The sequence below is a fragment of the Pogona vitticeps genome, chromosome 3, assembly GCF_051106095.1.
Source record: "Pogona vitticeps strain Pit_001003342236 chromosome 3, PviZW2.1, whole genome shotgun sequence".
Lineage (NCBI taxonomy): Eukaryota > Metazoa > Chordata > Lepidosauria > Squamata > Agamidae > Pogona > Pogona vitticeps.
This window is the reverse complement of record NC_135785.1, coordinates 53,146,212-53,170,006: the sequence shown is the minus strand read 5'-3', so window position 1 is coordinate 53,170,006 and position 23,795 is coordinate 53,146,212. Positions and strand designations below refer to the sequence as shown.

General features: G+C 40.5%; 1 protein-coding gene across 6 annotated transcripts in view; it reads right to left on the bottom strand.

The window, feature by feature from the left end:
- The window catches only part of ARMH3 (armadillo like helical domain containing 3), a 169,181-nt gene that overhangs the window by 105,908 nt on the left and 39,478 nt on the right, over window positions 1-23,795 (bottom strand). For all 6 annotated transcript variants that reach the window (XM_020790836.3, XM_020790834.3, XM_020790839.3 and 3 more), the window contains 6 exons: window positions 22,403-22,504; window positions 18,612-18,670; window positions 15,447-15,512; window positions 9,670-9,739; window positions 8,436-8,496; window positions 4,518-4,606 (listed from right to left, as the gene is read on the bottom strand). In XM_020790836.3, the coding sequence (XP_020646495.1) occupies window positions 4,518-4,606; window positions 8,436-8,496; window positions 9,670-9,739; window positions 15,447-15,512; window positions 18,612-18,670; window positions 22,403-22,504 (447 nt within the window). The remainder of the gene's footprint in view (window positions 1-4,517; window positions 4,607-8,435; window positions 8,497-9,669; window positions 9,740-15,446; window positions 15,513-18,611; window positions 18,671-22,402; window positions 22,505-23,795) is intronic.

The following is a 23,795-nucleotide window of genomic DNA, read 5'->3' as shown; positions in this document are numbered from 1 at the left end:
CAGTCCCTGGAAATGCTCTATGATGTAATTTTAGTGCCCATTAAAGCAAAACAGGCAACCATGTGCAGCAGCCATAAAATAAAGTCAAAGGGCTACCTGCAGCTAATGTGAGTATAGTATAAAGGAAATGAGAAATAGGCCATGGGAACTCACTTGCATACTTTTAGTAAACTTATAAGGGCTAGTAAATATTCTGGTAAAATCGGGATAAGGCCGCATGGTCATGGAAACAATGCAAATGCAAAAGTAGGTGATAACTTTAATCAACACTTAAGAATATTTTAAAAACAAACAAACAGTGAGCTTTCGATGATAAATCGTCTTCTTCAAGGCTGTGCATCAAGTTCTTATTTATTTATTTGTTTATTTATTTAACTTATATGCCACCCACTCTACCAAAGATCTCTGGGCGGCTTACAACAATTAAAATACAACAAAAAGATAAACAATTATAATACAATTAAAATATATACTCTAAAAATTGCCATCAGGACCCACAATTGATATTATTTCAATCAAAAGCCTTGTGGAACAGGAAGGTTTTGACCTGGCGCCAAAATGTCATCAGCGTCAGCGTCAGCCGAATCTTGGGATAGTGTTCCATAGTCTGGGGGCAGCTGCTGAAAAGGCCCTTTGTCTACAAGCCATCCCTCTTACCTCCTTGAGGGACGGCTCTTTCAAAAGGGCCCCCTGGCTAGACCTTAACTGCCGGGTAGGCTCATATGGAAGGAGGCGGTCCTTCAGGTATCCAGGGCCTAAGCTGTTTGGGGCTTTATATGTCAAAACAAGCACTCTGAATTCATCCCGGGCAGCAACTGGTAGCCAATGTAAGTTAAACAGAATTGGCTTGGTGTGTCCCCCAGCGGCCCCATCATTCACCAGCTGTACAGCTTGAATCTGGACCAGTTGCAGTCGCCAGACAGTTTTCAAAGGCAGCGCCACATAGAGCGCATTGCAGTAATCTATACGAGGTGTTACCAATGTGTGTGTAACTGTCATGAGACTCCGCTCTCCAGGTAGGGCCGTCGCTGGTATAATTTCCACAGCTGAAGGAAGGCGCCCTGGCTACTGAGTCCACCTGGGCTTCTAGAGCACCCCCAAGAGCACCCCCAGGCTGCAGACCCTGTCCCTTAGGGGGAATGTAACGGCCAGCTGATCGGCGGGGCTTTGCAATGATCGCGGGGACCCGCGATCATCACAAAGCCCCGCCGATCAGCTGTGTGAAAATGGGGGCTTTGCAATGATCGCTTCCCAGTGATCATTGCAAAGCCCCCATTTTCGCACAGCTGATCGGCGGTTCCAAAATGGCCGCCCGCTGTTTTGCCTCGCTTTAGAGGCACTGAAAATGGCCGCTGCAATGGAGGATTTTTGCTTAAGGTGAGTTTTGGAGCCCATAGGAACGCATTGAAGGGGTTTCAATGCGTTTCTATGGGCTTTTTAAAATCGCTTAGCGACGAAATCGCTTAGCAGCGATTTTTGCTGCATGGATTAACGTCACTAAGCGAGGCACCACTGTATATGGCTATTTTGCAGACATTATTTCTGGTTATTTTGGGGACATTAATTTATGCCTATTTTGGGGACATTAAAAACAGCACATCAGTCTGGAACTACCCAGGAGATGCACAGCCTTGAAGAAGAAGATTTATTATCGAAAGTTTATTATTTGTTTTGTTTTGTTTTATATTCTTAATGGTCGATTAAAGGTATAATCTACTCCTGCATTTGTAAACGTTTTGGTGTTAGTCATGCAAATGTCCATGACAAAAGCCATCACCAGTCATACTTTGTGATTAGTATGAGTGCAGTAACAATTCAAAGCATGGGGGTGGCTTGACAATGTTCAAAGCCAGCATTCTTCAAAAATCAAGCTAAATGCTAGGAATTAAAAAAAGAGAGATGAAAAGGCCTTAACCAGTTGTTTAGGACAATCCCTATAACTATTTTACAACTGCGCAATTCCATATGCTTCACACAGTTGTAATGAACATTCCCCTCTGAGTTTCAAACCATGTCTAATTAAATCAGGGAAGGAGAACCTATGCCTATACACCCATTTCAGTGTTGCCAAGCTATAGTTCCTCTCTGATTACAAGCTATCCTGTTTTGGGCTGACAGCAACTGGCATCCAAGAACATCTGGAAAGTCACAACCCCTCTCCTCTAGTGTTAGAGAAACTGCAAGACTACTATTAAAAGCAGCAGCCCTGTATCTCCTATGTTCATGGTTCCCATCCTTGAGTAACCCAGGAATTCTTGGACTGCATCTTCCGAAAACCCTGCCCAGCAGAGTGGTGAAGACATCTGGGAAGTGCAGTCCAAGAATGCATGGGTTACCCAAGACTGGGAACCACTATTCTACAAACTTTAGTAACCTGGAGAAAAGTAAAATTTGCTGTGTGATATTATCGCACTTCTCTTTGTACCAAGTGCTACTCCTCTATCCATCCAGATAAAAAAGGAACAAAGTTTAAATCAGTAGTTATGAAGCTCCCATAACATCTAGTTTTAGGCTCCGCTCTAGAAAACAAAAAAGGACAAAGTCTTATTATAAGAGCCCTGCTGGATTAAGCCAAGGGCCCATGCAGTCCAGCTTCCTGTATCTCACCAGATGCCTCTGGGAGCACACGAGACAACTAGATGCCTGTCTCCTGATGCCCCTCCCCTGCATCTGGCATCTTGAGGTACCTTCCTTTTAAGCCTGGAGATCATGGCTTGTAACCTGTGATGGACCTTTCCTCCAGGAATCTGTTCAATTCCCTTTTAAAGGCATCTAGGCCAGATGCCATCACCACATTCTGTGGCAAGGAGTTCCACAGACTAACAACACACGTTGTCTGTTCTCACTCTCCCAATACTCAATTTGAGTGGATGTCTCCTGGTTCTATTATTGTGTGAAAGGGAAAAGAGCTTCCCTCTATCTAGTCCCTCCATCTTGATAATTCCTTACCAGACCTATTTAACACCCCCTACATAGATACCTTTTAAAAAACCCCAAAGTGCCACATGGTATAAAGGCAACACAATGTAGAGAGGATAATGGCAGTACTTTCATCTACCTGCATTTAGCTACTGAGGAGAGAGACCAGAAGCCAACTAACAGAGCACCATTTTCAGAACTTTTCAATACAGCATTCCAATGGCACTCTGAAGAATTTCACTGAATAAAACATGCTGCTAGTCACAGTCCCCTTGTCATGACAGAGCACTGGGTCTATTCTAAAAAATCTTCTTTATGAAGCCACAGTATGCTTCTGTGGTGACATAGTGGTTTATTGTACTCAAATGTTAGCAGTCTCTCCTGCTTTCAGACACAGAACAAGCATAGAATGAGAGGTTAGATAAAGCTATATGCTCAACCTGCTTCACCTGTAGAAGCCAAATACAAACTCAGTGCCTAACTGTTAATTGTTATTATGTCCAAACTCATATTATCCAGGCAGAATAAGGCATAATGGCCAAAATGTTGTTATTGTTTCTTATCAAGTCAGAACCAACTTACAGCAACCCTAATAGGGTTTTTCAAGGTAAGTGAGATAGTTAAGGAGTGGTTTCACCAGTGCAACTGTTCCAGTCAGCTTCCATGGTTGCGGGGCAATTTGAACCCAGGCTTCCTGAGCCCTAGTCTGCCACTCTATTCACTACACCACACTGGACATACCTGGACATTCTTCAACGTTAACCAATAAGGAGGAGAAGAACACAGATTAAAAGTGACTCCACATACAGGGATAGAGGGCTGGCCCCAGCATAGAGCTCCCACTAAAAATGGTAGTTCCATCTTCATTGTTATACCTAGTTCCAGTCTAAAATATAAATGTGATATAAACAGAAAACTTCAAAGTTTCTCTGTATTTCTCCCCTTATATGGAGATAACAAAATAATTCAAACAGATGCACTGTAAAACTACATCTCCTTTTCTCACTTTCATACATTAAACCTCCTAGTGAAACAATCCCACTGCATGATGGTATTGATAGACTGTATATATTTAAGGAAGTTAAGAGAAAAATCTGAAAGACAAGCAGCCTGAAAGACAGAGGCAACTCTGAAGGCTCCATTTCATCCAAAGCTCTGTTTGATTCTTGTTACTGTGGGAGAAATTGAGAAAGGACAGGGGTACTGGTTGAACTGCTTTTTCATTCTTTTTCCTCTCCTTGAGGTTTGTTTCTCTGATATTTTTCAGAGAAAATTTCCTGCCACTCTAAGCAATGACAGGGAGATAAGACATGCCCTGATGTCTATCCATGTTTCCCTCTGCCTCGGTGGGGAGCAGACAGGTGGACACAGTGAATAAACACTTCCTCCCTCCTTGCCCATCACCACCATACTGTCAATACACACATTTTGGAATCTGAGACTGAAAGCTCTGCCTTCAGTAGGAGTCACCACAGCCTGAGGAGGGGCAGATTTCTGATACATCCAACTGCAATCATGAATCAAGAAGTATTTGCATTATGTGAATGAGTAAGAAAGATATACCAGTGCTGGAAAAAGAAGCAAGATCAAGAATTTACCTGACCAGAGCTCCCTCCAAGTATAATGAAGCCTCACTCTGCATTTCTTCTGATAGCAAAGCAGCTTGTGTACTATTTGAATGCAGCGTCTACAAAAAAAGATTTAAAGGCCCGAAATAATAAGCCACATTGCAACTGCTGTGCACAGTATAGGAGCGCAATGGCAAACTTCCAAGAGCCAGCTGTACAGGACAGCTATATCAAAAGACTCCATGCAGAGATGTGACTAAGTGTTGAAAACAATGGCCAAAATCCTATTGGGCAAGTTCTGCCTGTACAACAGGAATTACATCTGCAGCAGCAACAGCAGCTTGCCACTGATTAAATACTTCCTTTTTCCATTTCAGAGTACACAAAAGCTGAATCTCATTGTGTGTGAGCCATGTGTACTCCAAAACTGAAAAAGGATGTCATTAATCATTGGCAATCTGCTGCCACTAGTAATGTAATTCTTGTTGCACAGGCAGAGATATACAAAAGGATATTGGCCACTGGATACCTTACACTCACTGGAAAGGCACATGATTTCTTTGACCGGGTGACTGCATCAAAATTTTACTGGGAAACTACAAGCATTTATCTTGGTTTCTAAGTGCCAGTGTGATTTTGAAAGCCAATAGTTTCTACGCAAGCTGCACTCAACTTCAGTATACTAAGATGTTCCAAGTTTGGAAAAAATAACAATGCAATTTGAGAGAATATCTTGTCTGCATCTACAGCATTACTGCCTACTGAGCAACACTTAATGCTGTATGTACAATCACATTAAGTTTGATCTATCACATAATTATATAAGAAAAACCTTGCCATTTTAAACAAAACGGGTAAGCTTTTGTTGACTTTTTAAAGACTGCTAATGCTTCACAATACATAAAGGTTGGTGGGGGTTAATATCTGCACTGGCACTGTGACTTTGGAATTGATGCTACACATTAATTATTCTACAAAATAGCAGCCTCTAGGCTCTGACTCTAGGTTAGGTCCTTCAGAGGTTGCTCATGCTGTAAACCTTATATTTTTAACTCTTTGCATAGGCAAAGGAATCACCCCAACCATATTTTAATTATAGAATTAGAATCTGAGTTCTCCATATTTTCTCTTTTTGTAAAGGCAATTATTTCCATGGTATAAATAATAGCCTTGCCATTTTTGCTTGTATTTTTGGATGGTATTTTATTTACAGAGTTTATTAACTTTGCCATTATTGCATACTCAGATAATTTTTCTTTCCAGCTCTCTATTGTTGGATATTCTTCTGTCTTCCATTTGATTGCAAAGGTACTCGGAAAGTTTTCAAATGTACAAAAAAATTGATTTCCACATGTACCGGTATCCAATAGCTCTTCATCTTTATACAACTCCATTACATATGGTATAAACTGCCATCTGTCATTTTATACTTCCAGCAAGCCTTTTTGTATCTTTTTACCATCTTTTCAATATCTTTTAGGGTAATATACTACTGGTAGAACATCTCCTAACAATTTTCCCTTAGAGTTTGACAAGCTGTAAATTTGATGCCCTTTGTCCATAGATTTTCCCAACATTGTAGCAATGTTTCTTTGTTGCGGTTTTGCATCCATTTCATTATACATATTTTTACTTGTTCTTCCTCAGTATCAAACTGGAGCAATAATTTATAGATTTATCAAAGTAGGTGATCATGCTGTAGGGCAGTCTTTTCAAATTCTGTCAAGATTTTTATGTCTCCTTTTCTGGTACTTAAATCCTCTTTCAATCTAGAAGCAATCTAAAAGTAAGTTAACCATTGTATGTTCTTCCCTTCTTTAATTTCTTGATATGATTTAATTTATCCTTGTAAGTTTATCATCAATTCTAAAGTAATTTTTTCGTTACTTATTGGTCATAATATGCATCAATTGGTACAGTAATGTATCACTTTATTAAAGCCTTATTAGGTACAGAAACCCAGAATCAGCATGTTCTAAGACTTGCCTCCCAAAACATAAAGCACTGTAGCTTTGGAAAAATGTATACTTAGTACAGTGGTGCCTCGACTTACGAACGTCCCTATTTACTACCATTTAAAGTTATGACCAGCTCCAGCCACAAAATTCTGCTTCTACTTGCGACCAGAGCTTCCACTTACAAACAGAAAAAGGCAGGGAAAAAGGAGGGAAATTCAAATTGCTAACTGTAGGTGGTAACGAAGCTGCTTCTTTGTAGCTCTTTCGCCCCAGGAGTTAGAGTGCGTGCGTCATCGGGGGCGGCTTGAGACTGCCTCCTTCTGCTTCTGAGAGTGTGTGTGTGTCTTTGCAGGGAGGCTTCGGGCTGCCTTGTAAGGTAAGGTGCTGTTTTCTGCTTTTTAAAAACTGTTCTGGGTGTTTTTGCAGTGTGGTTTTGAGCTGGGGGGTTATGTTTCTGTGCTGTGATGGGTCTTTGAGTGGTTTGTTTATTTTTTTGTTTTTTTCCCTCCCATTTCTGATGGGTCTTGGGACTTTTTGGTTGCTTTTTGGAGTGGTTTTTCCCATTTCTGATAGGTCTTGGGGGGGTTGTTTGTTTGTTGGCTTCCATCCCCATTTCTGATGGGTCTTGGGGGGGGTTGGTTGCTTTTTGGGGGTTTTCCCCCATTTCTGATGGGTCTTGGGGGGTTGGTTTGGTTTTCGGCTTTTTGCACCATTTCTGATGGGTCTTGGGGGGGTTGGTTGCTTTTGTGTGTTTTTTCCCATTTCCCATGGGTACTGCATGCTTCTCTTGCTTTTTCCTTTGTTTTCTTTGCACTTCCGACTTGCCCCCTTTGTTCTCTGTGCATTTCCAATCTGCTCCGTTTGTTTTCTGTGCATTTCCAATGGGTCTTGCACACTTGATTGCTTTTCTCTCCCCCCCCCCCACTTTAGCCAGAAGGGATTAATCGTGTTTCCAATGAGTCTTGCAGTTATTTTTTGAGGGTGGGATGATTTTTTCCTTCAGCCACAGCAGATTAATTGCATTTCAATGCATTCCTATGTGAAATGGTGCTTCGACTTACGATCATTTCGAGTTACATCCATCTTCTGGAACAGATTATGGTCGTAAGTGGAGACAGCACTGTTATCTTCAACATTACTTTTCTTGCTGTTGTTGTTCTGTTTTGCTTGCATTTTAAATGTTTTTCTAACTATTAGATAGAAATGAATAGTCAATGTTTATGACAAATTCAATTTGAATCCAATATGTGTAATATTTTGTAATTTTTTCAATATATTATGGATATGGGCATGACAAAAGAGCACAGTAAACATATTAGAAAAGCTGATATTATATTCTGGGCTTTTAAGTTGAGTAATCAGAGTAACATAAGCTGCAATAATATAACTAAGAAGGTGAAAACAAAAAAGCAGAGAAGCATTTTCAAATATTATGGCTATAATACTGTACAATTTGTCTTATTTGTTTCTCTTTTTTTGTTATAAATGTTGTATGCAATTATATGACATCAAAAAAAAGGATCAAAATTTCCTTTCCTAATCATTTTCCTTACTGTATTCCCTACTCCTTTTAAGGAAAAAAAATGAAAAAATAGAACACACCTATACGTAACAATTCAGTAAATAATCATTCCTACTGACAACTACATCACCACCAGACACTTCATTTTTGAGTAGTTGAGTTCTTCTGCTTTGTATTTGGCTGGTGCCTTGAAATACTTTCAGTCTTAAGGTTTTTGAAATTACTTAAATTGCTTATTCTGCTGAATAAGTAATTTAAGAAAGCCCTTGGAAAAAAATGGCATTGATTCCATTTTTAATTTCTTGGCACACTGAGCAAAAGCATGACAGTTACAAGTTTCTGGAAAGCGAAATGGCCATACTGTCCTCTCTTGCCCAAAAATTGTAATTTTAGTCATGAATCGGAAAGATGATTTGATTGTTGGTTAACATCTCAGATCAGGGCCCTAGTTAGCAAACTCTTACTTACACATAAAGGTCCATGGGAAATTCCTTCATCATATGTGTTATAATGAACTCAACCATCAAATCTGGAAATAAAAGTTACAGAGATAAACAAAGACTAATAAGACAAAGATCTAGGTCTTACAACCAATCTAATTTCAAATGTTAGGTTATCAATTCATCTTGGCTCATGTTAATTATGATCAATATTCAGCATGGACATGATTAAAAGTAGTAAGTACAATTTAAACCGGGGGAGTGGGAGATTGAGTGGAAGAGTCCACAATCCTATACACAAAATTAAGGGATGAGAAATCTTAAATCAGCACCGATCTATAACCAAGATTGCCATCAACAATTAATTTAGTAGCTACATTTCTGTTTGGAGTTACTCTCTTTTTTCAAGAACCCAGGAATATTCTAGTAAGCAACACATGCCTTGAGAGGCATCTATATTTATCACTGAAGTTCCAAGCACCACCTCTTCCATAAAGCTGTCCACTTTTCGATTACTCTCCATATCAAAAACTATTTGATGCCTAGAATTGCACTAACTTCACAAGAAACTATTTTCAGAAACTTGTAGCGAAAAGTGTATTTTAAATCAAAATGCAGAGGGGTTCCTTATAGTTAAAGCACATGTTTCAAAGCACAGTCTAACTGATAAAACCGCAATAGCTAAACATTTTCACTTGATGCTTAACCACCCTAGACTTATGACATCATAGTTTTGGAAATATTTCATTCCTATTTCTAGACATGGGCCTATGGATTCCAAAGTGGACACTTTGGACACCATCTTTATAAATATTTGTTGACCTTTTTCATCAGTCTTCAGAGAACTACAAAACAGATGGAAACCTAAAGGATCCTTTCATTCATTCCTTCACATTTGCTCAGCCAGTTTTATTTAAAGCCTTCAGCCTTTAATTCTGTTTATGGGCAGCACTAACTATTCCATTTTAAATTTTAGTGCATTAGCCAGCCAACAAAGCTTGGCAGAGCAGATACTCCATTAGCCTCTGCAAATCTTCAGAATACATATGTTCCACTATATTGCAGCCAGTGTCAGATGGATTTATCTATGAAGATTTATTTTTCACCTTGCCAGAAGAAGTGAGAGGAAAGGCATGCAGATGCCATAATGGTAAATCAAACACATTCTAGTACTACCAAGCAAACAAATATTCTCTGTTCAGCAATTTCCCTCACTCAGTCTTTGAAGAAACTACTGACCAAATCTGGCCAAGTCGACTTACCAAGCACTGCACAAACTAGTGGCCGACATGGAAGGTTCTTGTCAGCAGCTTTCTTTCTGTGTCTCATTGGCTTCAAACAGACAAAAACAAAATAATCAGATTGTCCAGCACTATGACTCCCAAGAAACATCAGCTATTTGGCATAGAAATATAAAATACTGCCAAAAGGAGTATTTACTTATCACATCCCACAGAGTGGCTAATTTACTAATTTGGTTATCTGCAGACACCAAAATATCTATCGGCTGGGCTTCAAGCAGCTGCAGTACCAGTAATCTTCTTCTAAACATTACTCAACCAATACTAGAGAATAAATGATGGAGGAGGACAAGTTTTCATTCAATAATTAGCTGTAGTATTTTCATCCACTAATTGGAAAGGAGAAATGAATTTCAAAGTCAGGTTATTTCAAGACCACCTACCAGGACACCATGATAGAAAAAAAAGTCTTGCGTTACTATTTCAGTGTATCAATTATGTCGATAACAGAACTGACCCCAAGAACTCTGTGAGAACAGTATGATGTAACCTCATTCCAAAAATAGCCAACTGGTGTATCTGCAGTTCTATCTTGAACCAAATATTGCCTGGAAATTCACTTCCTTTCCAAATTCTGGGAAGAGTTACAGATCATAATGGTTCTGGTTTTGTCTCAGGTTTAGCATCCTTGAAATGAATTTAAGTGCAACCTTTTTGTGCCCACAAAGCATGTTTTTGTTTTGTTTTGTTGGAAAGCATGTTTGTTTAAAATCACCTACTAGGGGCTTATTTATTTTAACTCAATTATGAACACAATTTAGTTTGAATCATTTTGGCATATACAAACACCTTTGTTAGAGTAAAATGTGTCTGTGGATTTTGTCAAGTAGTGTCTGCCAGGATCACAGGTCTTAGTCTGAACTATAACTCTTAATATTTTTCCCTATCTGCTTCTATTTTATTGCTGCACCACTTAAGCACTGGAAACTACTGACAGCTGCCTCGCTGGTGATTTATTTCATTGTACTTTGCCAATCCCTTAGGATCTAGTGCTATGCCACACTGAAATGTATTCAAAAAGCAAAGTACAATATTAAAAATAACTGAAAACACAGCAGTGGAAGGGAACAGGAGAAGCAGCGGCAGCAACAGAACCTGCAGGAAGAGCCCAGGAAGCAGCTGTCAAACCAACAGTTCAATGCATTCCAATGGGGGAGAAAAAAATTCACCAAAAATTAACGAAGACTCAGAACAAAGCCAAATTAAGTTTGCACAGGTTTTGCAAGGTGCACTAACGATCCGAAGCATTTAAAACCGTTTTTGAAGATTTTAAGACACACTTAAAATTGCAAAAATGGACATCGTTAAGCGAAACAGGGGGACCTAAACTGTCATCGCTAAGCGAGGCAAGGTCCCGAACATCGCTATGTGAAATTTCCCCATAGGAAATATCGCTAAACGGAGCACAAAATCACTCAAAAAAACCCATCGCTAAGCGAATACATCATTAAATGAGGCAATCGCTAAGCGAGGCACCACTGTATTTGCAAAAAGAAGCAGCCCAAGGAACATTGGTGGCAATGACCTGATCCTTGAGTTACGTGAAACAGTATTTGCTTCTTACTCACAGGACTTTTTTTTAAAGGAAGGGGGAAGCTGAATGTCCTCAAACAACTTCCTAACTTTGTCTTTTTTTTTTTTTTGCTTTTTTTTAACAGTTCCCTTTGACAATTTGTTCAGTCATGTATGACTCTACAGGGCAGTGCTCATCTCCGTTTCCAACCCACAGAGCTAGTGCTTGTCCAAAGACAATTTTCCGTGGTCATGTGGCCAGCGTAACTAGACATGGAATGTCATTACCTTCCCACCGTGGTGGTACCTATTTATCTACTCGCATTTTGCCTGCTTTCAAACTACTAGGCTGGTGGGAGCTGGGAGAAGCGAGGGTCACTCACTCACTCACTGTGATAGGTGAGAAATTCCCAAGCATGACAAGAGAACAGCACACTCCCACTTGTGTTCCTTACCAATTAGCTGCATATTGGCTTTGATAGTGGGGGCAATATATGGCCCAAAAAACAGCTGTTAACATCCATGAATTGCCCATTTTAATTCAAAGCCATCCAGGCTGATGGCCCATCATGTCTTCTTATGATGGCAAGCTCAAGAGTTTATTTATATGCTATGTGAAGAAATGTTCCCTTTCATCCATCTGTAATTGCCACCATTTATCTTTGCTGAATGTCTCCAGATTTCAGTAAGGAATGGAGCAAGATACCACTCTTTTCACTATTCACACATTTTATATACTTCCAATACGTCCTCCAGTTTGTTAGGTTCTTTTTCTGTGCCAAATAACTCTAGATGAAGCTTTTTCCCTTTACAGGGAGGTTCTATAATTTACTTTTTAAACAGGTGATAACCAAAACAGTACCTAGTATTGCAAGTATGGCTGACATCATGGATTTTTATGAAGAGCAGCATGCTGTTGGCAGTATTACTTTCAATCTTGTTTTTTGAAGCTCAACATGCAATATTACATCCCCTCACATTATGTAAGTCTGCACTTGCTTTGGAGAATTTTTTTCTTGCAGATTTGAATATATGATCCTAGTATTGAACATTTCTTGTATGTAGACCATTCTTTTGTTTTCTATTTTTGTTGGCATATTCTTGTTAGGATATAAACAGATCTGGTCTCTATGGCATGAAAAACTTTTATCAGTATTCCATTTACATTTGGTAATTTATTTCTTCCTGTGCTTTCAAAGCATATTTCACTTCACTTTCTAGAACTGCCAGTTCTTCATTGCAGGATTCCTCTTAGAGTCAGAAAATCATGAAGCTGGAAGGGACCTATAAGGCCATTGATTCCAATCCCCTGCTCAGTACAGGAATAAAAATCAAAGGATATCTGCTAAGTGGCTGTCTAAATATCTCTTGAATGCCTCCAGTATAGAAACACTCACCACCTCTCGAGGGCATTGGTTCCACTGCTGTACTGCTCTGACAGTTAGGACATTTTTCCTGATATTCAACTGGAATATGGTTTCCTGTAACTTGAGCCCATTGTTGCGTGTCCTGCCCTCAGGGATGACTGAGAACAGATCTGGCACCTCTATAAGACAGCCTTTCAAGTAATTGAAAAGTGTTATCATATCACCCCTCTGTCTTCTTTTCTCAAGGTTAACCATGCCCAATTCTTTCACTTTCCTTGTAAGGCTTCGTTTCCAGTCCCCTGATCATCCTTGTTGCCCTCCTTTGAACTTGTTCCAATTTGTCAGCATCTATCTTGAAGTGTGGTGTCCAGGATACAGTACTCAAGATGAGGTCTAAACAGTGCCAAATAGAGGAGAACTAGGAACTTGAAGTACCAGAAGTACAAGCTGGATTTCAAAGGGGCAGAGGAACTAGAAACCAAATTGCTAACATACGCTGGATTATGGAGAAAGCCAGAGAGTTCCAGAAAAACATCTACTTCTGCTTCACTGACTACACAAAAGCCTTTGACCGTGTCAACCAAAATGAACTATGGCAAGTCCTTAAAGAAATGGGACTGCCTGACCACCTTATCTACCGCCTGAGAAATCTATATGTGGGGCAGGAAGCAACAGTTAGAACTGGATATGGAACAACTGATTGGTTCAAAATTGGGAAAGGAGTATGACAAGGCTCTATATTGTCCCCCAGCTTATTTAATTTATATGCAGAATACATCATGCGAAAGGCTGGACTGGAGGAATCTGAAGCCGGAATTAAGATTGCCAGAAGAAATATCAACAACCTCCGATATGCAGATGATACCACTCTAATGGCAGAAAGTGAGGAGGAATGAAAGAACCTCTTAATGAGGGTGAAAGAGGAGAGAGCAAAAATGGCCTGAAGCTCAACATAAAAAAAAACTAAAATCATGGCCACTGTTCCCATCACCTCCTGGCAAATAAAAGGGAAAGATATGGAGGCAGTGACAGATTTTACTTTCTTGGGCTCCATGATCATTGCAGATGGTGACAGCAGCCACAAAATTAAAAGACGCTTGCTTCTTGGGAGGAAAGCGATGACAAACCTTGACAGCATCTTAAAAAGCAGAGACATCACCTTACCAACAAAAGTCCACATAGTCAAAACTATAGTTCTTCCTGTAGTGATGTATGGAAGTGAGAGCTGGATCATAAAGAAGGCCGACCACTGAAGAATAGATGCTTTTGAATTGTGGTGCTGGAGGAGACTCTTGAGAGTTCCCTGGACTGCAAAGAGATCAAACCTATCCATTCTGAAGGAAATCAATGCTGAGTGCTCACTGGAAGGACAGATCCTGAAGCTGAGGCTTCAATACTTTGGCCATCTCATGAGAAGAAAAATCTCCCTGGAAAAGACCCTGATGTTAGGAAAGTGTGAAGGCAAGAGGAGAAGAGGATGGCAAAGGACAAGATGGTTGGACAGTGTTATTAAAGCTACCAACATGAATTTGACCAAACTTCGGGAGGCAGTGGAAGACAGGAAGGTCTGGTGTGCTCTGGTCCATGTGGTCATGAAGAGTCAGACACAACTTAATGACTAAACAACAACAGCAGTACCTTGTGGGATCTGGAGACTGTAGTTTTGCTAATGTAGCCTAAAGTAGCATTTGACTTTTTTGTAGCCACATCACACCATTGGCTCATATTCAGTTTGTGATCTATAGTTACTCCAAGATTCTTCTTGCTCATAGTATTGCTGAGCCAGGCATCCCCCATCTTGTAACTGTGTATTTGGTTCCTTTTTCCAAGATGCAGTACTTTGCACTTATCCCTATTGAATTTAATTCTGTAGTTTTCAGTCCAGTCCTCAAACTATAAAGACCATTTTGAATCTTGTTTCTGTCTTTCAGGGTGTTAGCTATTCCACTCAATTTTGTTTTATCCACAAATCTGATTAGCATTCTCTGTATCCCCTGGTCCAGGTCATTAATAATAATATTGAATAGCACTGGGCCCAGAACTGAGTTCTAGGGTACTCCACTTGTCACTCTTCCCAGTTTAAAAGGGAGCCATGAAGCATTACCCTCTGAGTAAGATTCTGTAGCCAACAGTGTATCCACCTGACAGTTGTTCTATCCAGCCCACACATAGTTAATCTGCTAATCAGAATACCATGGAGCACTTCGTAAAACCTTTGCTGGAGTCAAGATATATGACTTCTATAGCATTCCCTTTGTCTATCAGGGAGGCAATCCAATAAAAAAAATGAAATCAGAGTAATCTGGCAGGATTTGTTCTTGACAAATCCGTGTTGGCTTCTAGTTATTACGGCTTTGTTTTCTAAGTGTTTGCATAGTGACCACTTTATAATGTGTTTCAGAATTTTCCCTGGAATTGATGTCAGACTGACTGGTCTGTAATTCTCAAGTTCCTCCTTTTTGCCCTTTTTGTAGACAGGGACATTAACCCTCCTCCAAACATCTCATATCTCACCCATTTCCCATGATTTCAAGAAAATAATATATAGTGTTTTTGAGGGTTCTTCAGCCAGTTCCTTCAATACTCTTAGATGCAGATCATGCAGCCCTGGACATTTGAATTCAAAGCAGTAAGGTATCTCTTGACTGGTTGTTGTAGGTTTTTGGGCTGTTTGGCTGTGTTCCAAAGGTTTTTCTTCCTAACATTTCGCCAGTCTCTGTGGCTGGCATCTTCAAAGGACAGGACATCAGAACACAGACAAGGTTCTAACTGAGATGAATCAAAAGACCTTAGTACCTAATCAAATGAAGTCACTTTTTGCATCATTCCAAAATAGGACTGTTAGAGGGCAAGACTCACCATTCTGTGGAGGTTAACTCGAAAATTCATGTTGTCATCATGTAGAAAAGCATTTGCATACTGGTCCTATTAAAGAAAGAAAAACATTACAATAAAGTTAACATAATTTTAATTCTAATCCAGCACTAAAAAACAGCTCTGACACACACAACTACAGTCGTGCCCTGCTTTACGATTATCCCATTTAACGACAAATCCACTTCATGATGATGTTTTTGCAATTGCTTTTGCGATCGCAAAACAATGGTTTGAATGGAGTTCTTCTGCTCTGCGATGATCGGTTCCCTGCTTCGGGAACCAATTTTTGTTTTACGATGATCAAAAACAGCTGATCGTCGGGTTTCAAAATGGCCGCCGGCTGAAGAAAATGCCCCCCCCCCCCGCTGTGCTTAGGGATGGATTCTTTGCTGCACAGGCATGGAAAATGGCCATCCCTATGGAGGATCTTCGCTGGACAGTGAGTTTTCACCCATTGGAATGCAATGAACAGTTTTCAATGCACTTCAATGGGCTTTTTTATTTCGCTTTATGACGTTTTCGCTCTACAGCGATTTCGCTGGAACGAATTTATGTCATCAAGCGAGGTACCACTATACAATAATTACTAGTTCTAACAGCTGCTTTGAGGTGGATTCCCCATCAAGTTGACTATACCAGTTCAAAAGCTTGATCATTGTCAAAGCTTACACATACATTCATTTTACCACTCCTATCTGTATCTTTGCTCATCAGAGCTAAAAATGTCAACAACAACAAGGTTGATGTGCTCTGTAAAAATGAAACAAAATATGGCTTTTCCTGGTTACTTTATTCAATGAGCCAACAAGAAACCTTTATGGTGATATTCTGGAAGATACATTGTTGAAATTGTTACAGATTAAGCTACTGAAAGATAGCTGAACAACCTCCAGAAGATCTTATTTCAATATCAACCATAAATAAAATTATGTTCCGTGTAATGCAGGGAGGCAGTAGAAGATAGGAGGGCCTGGCGTGCTCTGGTCCATGGGGTCACGAAGAGTCGGACACGACTAAACGACTAAACTAAACGAATGCAGGAATAGCAATCAATACTCTCCCCTTCAAACAAAGATGGTTTGGTTAGAAATAAGAGGAAACAAGAGCACAACTTGACAAACCCAGAACCCTAGCTTGTCATGTATGAGCAGCATGCTAATGCAAGTTTTGCAACAGCTGCAGCTTGTAGTTTTAACAGCCGGATGAAGTGAGAATTTTGCTCCATAGTTAATTTGTTATGTCCCCCAAACATGAAAACATCCCGTTCTCTCATATGTCTCATTTTTAAAAGTAGAGAGAAAGGATATATTATCCTTAGCTTTTATTCTGATTTGTTGCTAAAACAAACATGGGAAAAGACTGTGTACAATCCAGTAAACAAACCATGGAATAAGACTCCAAGGTTTACTTCACTGCTCCCAGTACAAGCTGAAGAAACCCAAAGATTCTACTGTCTGCTGGTGCATGCTACTCATATGCAACGTAAGTGCCCCCACACATCCCTAGCTTCTTATGTAGTGTGTATTAACTGCTGTGGTTCACTATGGGAAGCTTCTGCCCAGGGCCGTCAGTTGTTATCTGTTACAGTGAAGAGCAAACTCTTCTGGCAGAGAGCAGTGGCTCCTGACAGGGAGGGTGACCTCCCATTCTGCCTTTTCCCTTAGAGTTGATCATAAGTTCAAGACTTTCTCTGGCCAAACCAAGTGGCGATTAGGTAACCAGTATCGTATCTCAGAGGTCATCAACCTTTTTCCTACCACAGACCGGGTGCGCCTCTGAGGGAGGCGGGGCTCCCTCACGCTCTTAGACACATGCGCGAAGCGTTGGGGGAACGTGCGCACCAGAAGCGTATGCACGCTCCCCCACTGCTTCGCACATGTGCAGGAGTGTGTGCCGGCGGTGGCGGAAGCCTGGGAGTCTGAGCATGACCGGGCTGCTCCCCCCGGCCACTCGCCTCCTGACGGGCTCCAACGAGGCTGGGGTCAGGGTTCCTTGCCGCCCTCTGTGGCAGGAAATTCAAATGGTGAGCAGCCACTGGTGCTGGTTCCATATGAACAAAAAAGGTACGCAAAAGTTTTCTGTTCTTTTATATTCCTCCTTTGTCAACCTCTATTTCACCCTTTGTATGACAAATCACCTGATCATTTTGTCATCCAACAGCATTCTGGCGGCGATTGCAAAGAAATGATGGTGCAATCAATGAAAGCTGTCAGCCGTTAATCAGAATGTCCAGAAGGAGGGGGAATACTGCATCTGTAGAAGGACCTGGAATGCAGTGAGAAGTGGTGTTGTGTTGTGCTTCGTTTTCTTTTGTTCTGCTTCTCAGGCGGTGGCTGCTTGCCAGTGCTTCCATCCTGGATGCCCTACTTGTTTGCCTGTGCTATGTGCCTCCTTGGGATGTGCTGTGTGGTGTGTTCCCCCCCTCCATTTTCCCCTGTTTTGGGGAGGGGTGCCTTCCACATTTGTTTGATTTTCCTAAATTTGTCATTTGGTTGATTTATTGTGTACCTATTCCGTTAAAAGTGTATGTTTTGTTGGGTATTTTGGTGGTTTTTCTTTTTCATATACTATTGCATGGTTTTGGAGTAGGTTAATTCTCTGTTGCCCTGTCTCTTGTTTTTGAAGCAGTTTTTGAGTGCCAGGAAACATGACAGAGAAACCTGAAATGAAAGCACCTGAACAAGGTGGCACTTTTCATGTTTAATGAAAGGATCAGCATGCTAAAAACACAAAAATGAAAAAAAAAATGGAAGAGACACCTAATGAAAACTTGGAATGAAAGAAAGACAATTTTTTTCACCACATACCTCCCTTGCTGATTAAAGGTAAAATGCTGCTAATTAAAGGTAGTTTTAGAATGCATGCAATTCATTTACAATGCAGCAAAGCCATGTGCTGAGAAGCTGAGAGAGCCCTAACTGGTCTCCACACTTGTGGCACTAAGTGTTTTTCATCACCATTAAAGAAGGCAAAGAGAGGATATGTTTGGTGAGTTCAATTGCAGCAAATGATTTACTTCCAGAATCTCACTTCAATAATTAGCTTCCACAAGGATGGAGGTGAAAGAACGCCAATACAGCACCAGGTCATAAGGTAGAGACTAATGCATGTGCTAATGAAATGAAGGACATGGGGAGAGGGACCTACCTCTGCTATACAGGTCAGGATAATCAGGCAGAGCTTGCCACTATGGAGCCGGTGTTCATCTGCAAATGAACAATAACATGTCTCACAAGAGCCACCAAACTGTGATGTGCTTAAAGGGTCAGGAAGCGCAGAGTCCCAGAGGCAGAACAGAGCAAGAGGTGATGCACCAGCAGCCTTTCATCTTGCAGGCTCCTGGCCAGTGATGGTGAACCTTTTTGAGTGTGCCCAAACTGCAAAAAAGCTTGTATCTGTTATGGAATACCAATTTTTTTGTAATTTTGACTGACTGTGCCTGGTGTTTTTTAATCATCATCATTATGATCATGATGAAATAACAAAACCTCCCCACAGTTCCCGCAGCCAGAAATGAATAGCCACATATGACTAAAAGAGAGTGTTTGCTGTTTACTCCTTCCCTCTCTGCAACCCCCTTTTTTTCGAAACCACACCTGGGAAGCCTCCAGATCCTGCCTCACCTCGCTGTCCCCACCAGCTCATGAAGAAAAGGTGCATGGCCCAAGACCATCTGCCCACTTGCCGGCCCAGTCCCTCCAGTTTCTCATTCCCCCCCCCCTCAGCCAAAACACTCTTTCCGCTTCCCAAGAGAGGAGGAGCCACCGCGCTGGCGCTCCTTTCCCCAGCCATCCTCCTTCTGCTTGCAGCCTGGAGGAGCGGCAACATTGTGGCCATGGCCAACTACTCCAGGTGGGAGCAGCTCTTTCTCCTCAGATTTCTCCATATTTTTTTTTACCTTTTGTTTTTTGGGGTTTTTTTTTACCTCAACAACAGTTTTCCTGCCAGCCACAATGAGAAGCCAAATCTTCCAAGCCTCCTTCCTTGCAGGGAGCAGACCAGTAATGGCCGCCATTGCACCTCTCCACTGGACCACTGGACCAGCAGAGGGGCGTGCAGGGATTGGAGGACGGGTAAAGTATTTCTCAATGGCAACTTATGGCTCATGTGCCCACAGAGAGGGGCTGTGTGTGCCAGCTGTGGCCCATGTGCGATAGGTTCACCATCGCTGCTCTGGGCTGCTACCATTGAACAGTAACTGGAAGATCTCAGAGGTGTAACAATGTTTTTCCTTTCAAGCCTGTGGGTGGTTTGACAGTCTTTCCTTTCTGCATCTTTGGTATTAATCCTTTCCACTGTTTCTGAATATGGGATAAGGTCATTGAGCTTTCTCTTATTGCAAAGATACTGCAAAGTTAATCTCCAAGTAAAAGACAACCTGGTACACAGTTTAAAAAGTTCTCACAGTGGCCGTGCTGATGATTCACATGATAGCGCCTTGGCTTTAAAAGTCATGATATGCACAATCTTTCTGTACTCTCACACAAACAATCTACTCTTACTTCATACCTCTCACAGAAGCCAGAAAACAAACTAGGAAGTCAAGCTACACATTACAGTACATCCAAATTGGAAAATTATAGTCAATAGACTTCCCAGATAACCTAACAGAAAGTTGATTTTTAAAATTAGTTTACATATCCTGGCTTATATGAAAGCCATTACCTAGATCTCTCAGTTCAGATGTAATAATGGCAAAGGACTAATAAGAGATCACAAAGAAAAGTGCACAAAGCCCAATACACACTGTATTCCATTCTTGATTACCATTGAAAACAATTCTGTGTGTACATACAAATGATACACAACTACATGCAAGTAGGTTTAAGTACAGGTAACACATCTGGCTTCAAATGATGATAATTTAAAAACAAGTTAAAGTGTTTCTATACCAGCAAGGAAGATAAAGCCCTTAAGAGTTCCAATACTCTGGAGTCTTGTTATCTTTTCACTGCAAGATCTTAAGGCTTATTGCTCAGGTGCTGCAGTCATGCTTTCTCCTCTGAGATTACATGGCAAGCATAACTGTTCTGTGCTAAGTATCTGGGCTTTAGAGTCCTCATATTATAAGTGGAACTGTAAATTTAGCAACACAATATTGGCTATGGATCTGTTGCTATACCCAGTCACACTTTGTACTTTAGCACTGGAGTATTTTATTATTTTACAAGTCCTTCATATGTTATTACCATCTCACAGCTCCCCTTAAGATCACTATTAGTTTTGCCCTTTGTAAGAGATACTAAGAGAGACACAGAAATGTTCCACTAGTAAGCCAGTTCTGTGCAATTAGGTGCCTGTGTGTGAATACCCTCTCCTCTGTCTCATCAAAGAACAAACAGACAAGGGAATATGAACTCAGAGGAGGGTAAGACAGAAGCTGGTAGGATTTAGTTATAAAATTTTATCCCTACTGAGAATTTGTAAAGGTAGCTTAACAATTAATAACAAATCAATTTTAAAAATAATGTGGATATGTGCATGACTGCAGAGCATCACTCCTACCATTACAGGCAGCATTCAGTTCTTCTAAGCAACTACAGATACTTTAACAGTGGTGTCGAACTGTGGCCCTCCAGATGTTCTTGGCCTTCAACTCCCAGAAATCCTGGCCAGCAGAGGTGGTGGTGAAGGCTTCTGGGAGTTGAAGTCCAAGAACATCTGGAGGGCCACAGTTCGACACCACTGCTTTAGAACCATCAGTTACATTTCTATTCAAAACAACAAACACACAGAGAATTCAGAAGCAATTTAAAATATAAAGTTTTCAGTACTGAGGAAAAAAAATTAAGCTTCCTCTTAGAAAATGTAATTTACCAAATATAAATTAATTGTCACCCTCCTTGCTGGCTACTACAGAGACAGAGAAACAGAAGGGCTGTGCTCTGCTCTGTAATATCTCCTTGCACAGATACACAAACTGAATGGAAATGTCAAACTGGCTGAACAATGCCACTATGCCAGAGGTGGGAGGAAACTATATATAGCCATTTGGGAGCCCTTTGTCAGAAGATGATTTTGGATGCAATCACAGGCAAGACAGCAAGGAAAATTTAGTGGTTGTTGTGGGTTTTTTGGGCTCTTTGGCCGTGTTCTGAAGGTTGTTCTTCCTAACGTTTCACCAGTCTCTGGCTGGCATCTTCAGAGGACAGGAATAATGCTACTCCTGTCCTCTGAAGATGCCAGCCACAGAGAATGGCAAAACGTTAGGAAGAACAACCTTCAGAACACGGCCAAAGAGCCTGAAAAACCCACAACAACCATTAGATCCCAGCCGTGAAAGCCTTCACGAAAATTTAGTGGGTTTATACCAATAATTCTTATCTTGTAATGCAATGTATAACAGAAATTTGTATGTCTGCAGCACATCTGTCCAGCTATAGTACTGAGGCATGATCTAAGCATAATCCAGCACCCATACTGTGAAGGAGGTCAACCCCAAGTAGGATTTCTGTTTCCACAATCATCTTTCTGCACCAGCTCACTTGAAGTTACCTTTACCAGGGAGAAAAACATTTAACAAAGAAATGCTAAAAGAATGTAGAGTATTTCATTTCTGACCCAAAGTTTTGTTTTATGCACTGTCTCTCTTGGGAATCGTCAGAAATAAAATACTACATACAAAGGATTTCTGTATATCTTCATCCTGAAGACAGGATCCACTTTGTTTCAGTGGGAAGGCATTCTGCAATCCTCTGGTTATTATGAATGATCATTTCCCTTTGATATTTAGATTTCCTCCCCTTCAGCATTAGGACTCCCTGGTCTCCAGACACTGTCATCTGACAGTAAGAAATCTGTTCATCGACTTGATATGAAGAACTTTCATCTCCATGGGAAGTCGAGGTATATTCATGTATGCAAGGAAGCTAACAATATCTCCTTCCCTCTCCCAAGAGATTTCTAAAATGCAAGGCTTTACCAAGAGAACAGCTTACCTTTGGTGTCCTGCATGACAATGGAGCTGTACTTCAAGAACGTTATCAGCAGGTTGCTGGTCTGGACATCAGCATCCAGAGGCAATTCCACAGTGCTTATAACTGAGAAAGACATATTAAGAAGTGCTCATCCCCATAAATTTTCAAAGTCCTCCTAGCAGAGTTAAAGAAGATGCCTCTAATACCACAAGTACCCCTTTTACCTTGTAACTTCTTGTTCTGCCACTACAGATGGGACATTTTTACCCAAGGACATTGCTATGTGCAAGAACTATACCTAAGAATGCAAAATATAATGGCCAAACCTATATGTTGCAAATTAATAATACTACACTTGATCTTAGCCAAAAGGATGAGAAGTGATAAACAGTTGTTTTAAAGGTAATTTTAACGTGCATTTATACTTGTTTATTATCATTTTATACACTTATTTTTATTTATATGTTTTGCTATGTAACATTGACATGGTCTATTGACTTATTCAATAAAAACGTATGCATGTAAACTAATAATAATAAATGGGTTAAGCTGATTTTGACTTATGGCAACCCTTTCCTAGAGTGGTCTTAACCGACTAGATAGGCAGGATATAAATAAAATAAAATAAAATAAAATAAATTCCTATTACTTACATATGTTGGTTTAAGTGCAATTATGTAAATCTCAGCCACATACTGTTACTCATTAGGGAGATGTCACCTGTAAACTTTATCACACACTAAGCTGTAATACAGCCCCATGATGAGGCATACAAGCTGTGGGTTGTTAACTAATGGCAATTTGCTGCTGAACTTTGCATTTACATCAGCATATACATTGAGTAAGGTTCTAGTCAATAAAGGCAGTTTGAGGCAGGTCAGTCTGTTAACAAATCTCTCCTGTATGTCATTCTTCCATGACTAACCGATGGAGCAGAACACTACAAATAGGGGAGTACTGCTTATAAGATCCACAACTGAGCAGCACACCCCGACATCACAAATACACAGCCTTCCTGTAAGAGCCTAATAGCCTAACCCACTCAGCCATTTAGCTAATATGTATTCAATAACTACAGTGGGTCCTTCTGGAGCTGCTAGGATGCTCATCGCGAATAATTATTTAATGGCAAAAGCAAAATCAGTACTTAAAGACACCATGGTGATAGGGATTTTCATGCAATGGAAAAGGTAGGTCTTTTCTCTCTTTTTTTAAAATCACTGTGAAGAAAGTAACCGCTTATCATAGCTCAGTTTCTGCTGCTCTGACCCTTGAAATGAAAAAGGTATTCTTTTGAAACTTGAAAGGATGCTTAATCCATGTTACAAGCTAGAGAAACAGATTTCAGATCATAAATCCCCCTGCAAACGTTAAGAGCTGAGAAAGGAATCAAAATCCATATACAGAGCTGAAC